Genomic DNA, 8893 nt, shown 5'->3' with positions numbered 1-8893 from the left:
AACCTCCATTTTTGACAGACTGCATACTTAAGCCAAAGAAATGCGCCTTATTTCAGGAACAAGTTTCCTTTCTTGGACACATCGTATCTCATGATGATATGAGATGTAATCCTTAAAAGATTACCGCTGTTCAAAATTGGCCTAAACCTATGTCAGTGGCAGATGTCAGAAGCTTTATTGGAATAGCATCTTACTACCGCTGATTTATACAAGACTTTTCAAATGTGGCCTATCCATTGACGCGCCTAACACAGAAAAATAAGAAGTTTGAGTGGTCTGAGGATTGTGAGAGAGCTTTTAACATTTTAAAGCATCTCCTAGCGACGGCTCCTATACTAATCCTAAAACAGATGACACGTTTATACTGGATACAGACGCCAATGCTTTTGGAGTCGGTACTGTATTATCACTGCTTCAAAACGGCAACGAAGTTGTCATTGCCTATGGCAGCAAGACCCTCTCTAGATCACAGATGGGATATTGCACAACATATCGTGAGCTTCTGGCCGTGGTTACATTTGTAAAACAATTTAGACATTATCTATGTGGCCGACCTTTTTTTCTCAGAACAGACCATGCGTCCCTGATATGGCTTAAGAATTTTAAGGAGCCAGAAGGTTTACTGTCGCTATGGATATCTCTGTTAAAAACTTGATTTCACCATACAACACCGAAAAGGATGTCACCATAGAAACGCTGAGAGCCTGTCTAGAAAACCGAGAAAAAATGTAAGAGAGAGGATTGTGTGCAATGTTCTACTAGAGAGAAATGTTCTGTAAACGTTGTGAGCAGCGATCCAAGGAAAAATCAGCGAGTACAACGGAGTTCTAGATCAGAATCCAATTGGCTACATCAATGGAGTAATGATTTCTTGCAAGAGGAACAGGGTAGAGACCCAATAGTAAGGAAAGTAAAGAATATTCTTCTAGAAACTACCGAACGTCCAAAGCTGAACGACCCAAGTCCGACAGTTAACACGTTACTGAGACAATGGGAGAGATTCAAAGAAGTGGATAATATCCTGTACAGGGTATGGGAAAAGGGTGGCGGTGACGAGATCCTTCAGTTGGTGGTACCGATTACTTTACTCAGAGAAATTATGCAACAATTGCATAACAATCGCACAGCTGGACACCTAGGACATGAAGACTTTAAGGTCTGTCCGAAGTAGGTTTTATTGGCCTGGAATGTCTGATGACATGAGCTGCTGGTGTTAGACATGTAAGTCATGCGCTAGGAAAAAGCCAGGACCAGGAGTGGGGAGGGCAGCAGTGCATCATTATGAAGTACATGAGCCCCTGGAGTATATAGCTATTGATATAGTTGATCCACTACCTACAACCAACAGAGGAAACCAGTATATTATGGTCGTAGGAGACTATTTCTATAAGTGGAAAGAAGCCTATGCTGTCGTTGATCATACTGCACAGACTGTAGCTGACAGCCTTGCCATGGAATTTATATGCCGATTCGGCGTACCAACTCGTATTCATACTGACTAGGGAAGAGAATTCAAGTCCGAACTATTTTCACAGGTTTGCACTCTATTAGGAATAGCCAAATCGCGCACAACACCTTATCGGCCACAGTCTGACGGTATGATCGAAAAGTTCAACAGAACCTTGCATCAAATGCTAGCCATATTTGTTAATGAAAACAGGTCAAACTGGGATGGCCACCTGCCTTACTTATTGATGGCATATAGGACTTCTAACGTCCATGAAAGTACAAAGTGTAATCCTAACCTAGTCATGTTAGGTTGAGAGTTGTCATTGCTGATTGATATAATTGCTGGTTCCTCTCCAAACAATAAACTAGATACGGTTTGTCCCCATGCTTATGTAGACTGGGTTAGAAACGTACTGGAAACGTCATTTTCTTCCGTACATGAGAATCTGAAATCAAGTTTCAAAAAAGTAAGAGATATTATGATTCAAATTTAAAACCTCGAGCATTCGATGTTAGAGACATGGTGTGGAGATGGTACTCTCCAAAAGCGAATCAGAAATTAGGGTCCGGATGGATAGGGCCATACCAGGCCCTCGGAAAATTATCTGACATCACCTATGAAAGCAAACATGTAGACAAGGGAAAGACGGTGATTGTCCATGTCGATCATTTGAAAGCAGTATGAAGGGATAGCGGACAATTGTTTTCAGTCTGAATGATTGAATATTGCTTAATGGGATATGGAGACCGCAAAAACCGAGGTCCCGTGTCGCAGCAGGTGTGGCACGATAAAGAACCCTTCCTGCTCAATGGCCATAAGCGCCGAGCATAGGCCAAACTTTTGCAGCCCTTCACCGGCAGTGGTGACGTCTCCATATGAGTGAAATATTCTCGAGTGGGACGTAAAACAATATTCAATCAATCTAACCAATGAAGTTATATGTCTTTATAAGACATACTAGGTATAAATATGGCTTTTGACATGAGTAGTACTTGACCTTGATTCCTAACGTTGGAATGGGTGACTTGTGTATGTTTACAATAGGTAACTTGTCTACCCCGTCCGTGTGTTTTTATTGTGCTACAGAGCGCGTAGTATAATTTGTTGTTAGGAAGTGTACTCCTTATGTCATTGGGGCAGTGGCGTAGCTTCCATTGAGGCAACCGAGGCAGCTGCTTCGGTAAAAAAAACCCACCTTTTACGTTGTTAAAATATCGATAGCTGCCTCGGTAATATTCGAACCCAAGCTACGCCTATGCATTGGGGTGGCTGTTGTCAGTTCGACATATACATATAAGTTATAACTTTGGGTGGCTGTTAATTAAGCATTATAGCTGTATAATTCAGAATTTAGCCCCGTCCCCAAAATACGTCCGAACAGTATTGATGGAAGTTATTATCTCGCACTAGAATCCCTCACCGGCCGGGTCTTACAGTCCCGACACGCGCATAAGAAACCCGGTCGGGCCTAAACAAAGGGAAGTAACTCTTATTAGAATAACTCCCTTAAGACCTGATGTGAAATCCACATCAGTCAATACATACAATAAGGATAATACAAAAGAACAAATACATGCAACGATTACTATTACACGATGGCAAGATGTCTAGTAGAATGTCATTATTATGAAATCACATGCACAGTATTAAGATTGTATAAAAGTACTAGGTATTTGATAATAAACACCGATAACTGTGAACAAACTGAAATGTCAATTATTACAAAAAATTCAGGTAAACATATAAGATACAAAATGTTAAAGCGTTCACTCCACTCAAAGTCACTACACAACTTATTCCTCGGGAAAAAGTTCACTACGCTCTTTGAGGGTTCGGATTTCTCTTTCCAGTTCCTTGTTCTTCTGTTCCAGTTTGAGCGACTTCTCAGTGGGTTTTCTCCGCTGATCTTCTTTTCAAAATTCCCCAGGTTGTCCATGGACGTACAAACCCACTCCTGTATTTCGTCGGTTTCTTGAGGAAGTGGAGGCCGAGTCAGTCTTGGATAATCCGACCACGTAGTCTGGATATAGGTCGACACCGCTTGGCTGGGTTGGTGACCTCTGCTCTGGTACTTCGTAAGGGGCAGCTTTTTCCTTTTGGGTACTGGCGGCCGTTTCACTAAGCGATCGTAGATCGTAAACGTACGATTACGTTTAAGATCATTTGACTCGCACGTATACGAGCGTTTCACGAAACCTAACGTAGTCGTAACACTTACGATTGCGATTTACGTCTGACTTTTTAGAACTCTTTTCTCTATGGAGGTAGATTTAAAATTAATCCTACCATGGAAAGAAATATTCATTCATTATTTCTTCATGGTTTTAAACATATCCTTATCGTCTGCAGTAACCCATGCAAGTTGTCAACAAAAATAATGGAAATTTTGAGCCCGATCTCTAGTGTAACGTAAAGAAAATTCCTAGAATGTTTAAACAATTGATAGAATATTTTTTATTGACTTTCATGTAACTAAAATTCCTGGCTTGAGGTGTTTGTCGAGGGTGCAGGTAGCTCAGTTGAGTTGGAACTGGAACAAATACATGTAACGGACCCTGGTAACTCCTGCTCTTGATCTATAGTAACGCCCTTCTAGATAAAGAGACCTGGGTCAATATAACCCCTATTTTCCCGTACAGACTGACATTTATCCAAAATCGCCTCCAGACGCTGGATGTCCCTCTCATCCTTCGCCTTGAGATGGGTTCTCATATCCGACCTCCTCCTGACTTCCGCCAAGCATCCGGAAATTGGACAGATAAATTTCTTGGTCTTGATACAATGTTTCTCCTCCCAGTGTCTTTGAAACTTAGTCTTTGTGGGAAACTTTATCCCAAAAAATAGGACATTTTTGCAGGTCTTCAATACTACCTGCATTCTGCACGCAAAATTGCAAAAGGTGATCAGAAACGCTCACATAGCTTCCAGTTGAAGTGAGTTAATGATATCTAAAAATAACAAGAGATGTTTGTAAAACATATATATGCCCCCATGGTGCAAAATTGAAAAGGGTTATGCACATGCATCATTCAATTCATAGTAATATCACCAATTCAAAATATTGACCAGACAATATCTTCCTATTTCAAGAGTGGATTGGCCATGTGACCTAAAAATCAATAGGGGTCATCTACGACTTACATATGCTGTACCAGTGTACCAAGTTTGGTGTCTGTCAAGCAAAGGGTTCTCAAGATATTGAGCAGACAGTGTATTCCTATGTCCAGTTTGACCCTTGACCTTTGATCATGTGACCTCAAAATCAATAGGGGTCATCTTCTCCTAAAGATGTACCAGTGTTCCAAGTTTGATGTTTGTCAAGCAAAGGATTCTCAAGATATTGAGCGGACAGTATATTCCTATGTCCAGTTGACCATGTGACCTCAAAATCAATAGGGGTCATGTACTCTTTAGGATGTACCAGTGCACCAAGTTTGATGTCTGTCAAGCAGAAAGTTCTCAAGATATTGAGCGGACAATGTCTTCCTATGTCCAGAGTAGATTGACCCTTGACCTTTTGACCTGAAAAACAATTGGGGTCCTCTTCTACTCATTACCGACCCACATATGAAATATCAATCTACTAAGACGACCCTTATTGATTTTGAGGTCACATGGTTAAAGGTCACGGGTCAAACTGGACATAGGAATATACTGTCCATTCAATATCTTGAGAACCCTTTGCTTGACAGACATCAAACTTCAAAAAGGGTTCTCAAGATATTGAATGGACAGTTCTAAACAAGACACCACGATTTGCCTTGAATTTGAAAATTTATGGGGGGGGGGGGGGTGGCTGCGCCCCCCTTCAATCCGCCACTGACCAGTGTACCAAGTTTGATGTCTGTCAAGCAGAGCGTTCTCAAGATATTGAGCAGACAATGTCCTTCTATGTCCAGAGTAGATTGGCCCTTGACCTTTGACCTGAAAAACAAGAGGGGTCCTCTTCCACCCATAACCAACCACATATGAAATATCATTACCATCAAGTGAATGGGTCTCAAGATATGGAGCGGACAACGTGTGGTCCACCGACTGACCGACAGGTGCAAAGCAAAATGCCCCTCTTCTTTGAAGGGGGTATAACAAAAGATCAGATAAAGCAATTAACTTTTATTTAGTTCCAAAGATTAAACATGTTAAAATAGTTATCCTTGAAAAGATCAAAACCTTTAAATTTGATTGTATACTTTAGATATTGCTGCATTAAACATTCTTTAAAAAGTAGCGCATATTATCAATATTCATATCTTTGCTAAGAATTCTACACCTCATTATGTATTTGCAAATTTTACAAGCAAAATGTACGTAGTTTTACTACATGTAGAATAAAATCCAATCGCAATGATTTCCCATGTTATATTAAAATCTACTAAATCTTTCCATTTATAGGCATTACTTGTAAGTAGGTTATGAAGTAATTTGATGAAATTGAATTCTGCCACAGCTTTATCATATATATTCTTTACTTTTTCTTGATAGATTTTCTCCCAAATATTACAAGATGAGAGTTCAAATTTTCTTGACCAATATTGTTGCATCAAAGGTTTTTGAGAAATATGATTACAATTTCACGGTAAACAAAAACGTAGATCTATATATTACTCACAAATCTGTCATTATTTTTTTCTTGTAGTCATTATACAGTTGCATAAAATGCTTACTAATTTATGCTGTAACATGTAATACACTATGAGTAATATTATTATATATATGTACATATTTCACTACTATAATAGCATTATTTGATGTATACCTTTTGTATATCTTTATCAATATATATAATTTATGCATCTTGCGCGATGCAATAGGCAAATGTCATTGTATTAGATGGATCTTAGTCGGGGTCCCATCCCCGGTAGCTGCCATTTTCTCTTTAATTTAGGAAATAATTTGTTTGTTAAAGATTAGGACTGGGAAATAAACATTATATATTTAAAAAAAAAAAAATAGTTATCCGAAATTTATTTAGTCTAATAGTCTACGAGACTCTTTAGTACCATAATAGTCTACATTATTGTACATAAATCCAAGAAATAAATCTGATTTGTGTGTTTGACTTTCAGAAGCCCAAATCATATCTTCACAATCTCAATGTTGGCACGTAAATTACGCATTCGCGGCTAGACGTTTGAATTACGTCCCTTAACGACCTCGTCAGGATTGGAGGTAAATTACTTCCCTTAACAGACATCTTCAATATTGGAGGTAAGATCCGCGGGAAGAAACAAACATGAAGCCTCCGATTCCGAATAGGCAAATAATTTTTGTGTTTAATGAAGGTTTGTACCAAAGTTTTGAATGACCCGTTTTTGTGTTTTTTGGGGGTATTTCTCCGCATTATATACGTACCACTGATTTTAACATGCTGTTACTAATGTAACTTAAACTAAATATGTTTCTTTGGAAAATGTGTTTGAAATATTTTTAGTAAGATTACTGAAGCTCCAACTACAGAAGATTTGTGACAGAATCAGAACTATACAGAATGATACTTTAGTTAGAAACCCGTCTGTTTTCCCAGTCATTGTGACAGAGGACAAGGTAGGTTAATGGGAACAGCTTTACCAGTGTTTACAATGCTTGTCAGATTGTGTGACAGGAATGAAAAAATAAAAACTGCAACGAACCACATTAGGATTTGAATCCGCCCTTCCTGATTCTTAAGTCAGATGCTCTACCATGAGATATCTGGCCATCAGCGATTGAATATTCATCTGAAAGCCACATTAGTTAGCCACCCAGGATATTGATCCCCAGACAAACCTGTCAGTTCCATGGGCTGGTCTACATACTTTTCAACCTCCGACATGTAAAAATCTGGTCATGACCCTCTTTGGAGAGTTAAAAATCTGGTCATAACACGTAACTACATTCATGACATACTTACCATGATTATACTATATTTCTCGTATTACATATATACAATTTGTACTTATATTAGAATTATTTTATTGAAAAGAAGCCTTGTAACTTACAATGAGAAAATAGGAATACTTCTTGAATCAAATTCATTGATTAAATTTGCATAATAGAAGGACATTGAAGGTTTCATTGTTTAGTATTGACCAAAACTTGGTGTGTATTTTTCTTTTTTAATACTGAAAGTCCTTTCAGAATGTGCATTGCGGTTTGGAAGAACCAGGGAAGTTTGAGTTAGTTTATAAAAGTATTTTAAATCAGGGACCTATAAACGTCCCTGTTCAAATCATGATTTGAAGGAGGACTTTTATCCCCAAACCTAAAAACAAGCACAATTTAGATATAAAATACAATTAGCCATGTACTATCATCGATCAGTTTATTTCATCCAGTGAAAGTTGTTTCCATGATTTTTTTATATGTACATAAATATCGTTTTCTTTTTGTTGGTGTTGTTCCTGCTGGCCCTGGGACAATCTCATTTTATCGGAAGCCATTTGGTAATTTCTTCTGACTTTGATTTGTCAAAACATCTCCCGGATAATTGTTAACACCTGCACTTAGGATTTACCGATACACAGTTTATTGTTCATTGTCATCGGCATTGTTTACGTAGATCCAAGCTTGGGTTGATAACTGGAAATGTCATGTGCAAAATGATTTACAAACCAAATCAGGAGATTTCGGGGTTGTTTAGAAAAAAAATCAGGTGAAAAGCATGACATGCTGGGTCATAAATAATCGGGTTACGGGTTGAAAAATCGGGTGTAACCCAACAAAATCAGGTGGGTTGGCAACTATGCTGGTCCACAGCACCATACATGTATGTAACAGGGAGAGAGAAAAAATGCAATGGACCAAACTGGGATTTATTTTAAGATATATATAATAGTGATACTAAATCCCAAGTTAGGTGCTCTACCAACTGATCTGTCAGCCCATTTAATAGCAGGGAATCGAACAAGACACTTATAAGGTTAACGGGGACATACTTAACTTCATTGTTCATTATGTTTCTGACATTGTAAAGTAACAGTGATATGTAATTCAAAAATACAAATTCATAATTTTTACACAATAACAGTAGCACATGTACACTTTAAAGCATTATATATTATAATCTATTTCATATTGAAAAACATTCCTTGATTTTGATTTAGATTGGATGCAAATCAAATATAAGCTGGTTAGACCTTGATAATGATTTGATGACTGAAATAGACAGAATACAGGATTTATCAAGGTAAATATCTAGCATTTTGAAAAATTAAAATAATTTTGTCCTTGTAGTGAAAACATTTGAATGATATATCAATTGTATTTTCAATTTTAAAAGGGAAGAAAACGTCTGTGTTGCTGATAAGATACATGATGCTGTGGATTCTCTCCCCTTCACTGGTACTTTATATATTTATATATATACACACACACACATTGCAAATGTAGAATATCAGACTATTCCAAATAAAGGAAACAGAATTTGTGATACAGAATTAACTCATGATATCTGATTTAATTTTG

General features: G+C 37.9%; 1 protein-coding gene across 1 annotated transcript in view; it reads left to right on the top strand.

Annotated features, from left to right (window-relative positions):
* The first annotated feature begins 6654 nt into the window (after nt 1-6654).
* The window catches only part of LOC125683112 (mdm2-binding protein-like), a 28972-nt gene continuing 26733 nt past the window's right edge, over nt 6655-8893 (top strand). The window contains exons 1-4 of the mRNA XM_048923916.2: nt 6655-6732; nt 6882-6994; nt 8533-8615; nt 8709-8770. Of these exons, the coding sequence (XP_048779873.2) occupies nt 6684-6732; nt 6882-6994; nt 8533-8615; nt 8709-8770 (307 nt within the window). The 5' untranslated portion in view covers nt 6655-6683. The remainder of the gene's footprint in view (nt 6733-6881; nt 6995-8532; nt 8616-8708; nt 8771-8893) is intronic.

The sequence above is a fragment of the Ostrea edulis genome, chromosome 6 (assembly GCF_947568905.1).
Source record: "Ostrea edulis chromosome 6, xbOstEdul1.1, whole genome shotgun sequence".
NCBI classification, from domain to species: domain Eukaryota; kingdom Metazoa; phylum Mollusca; class Bivalvia; order Ostreida; family Ostreidae; genus Ostrea; species Ostrea edulis.
This window is presented reverse-complemented; position numbering and strand designations above follow the sequence as displayed.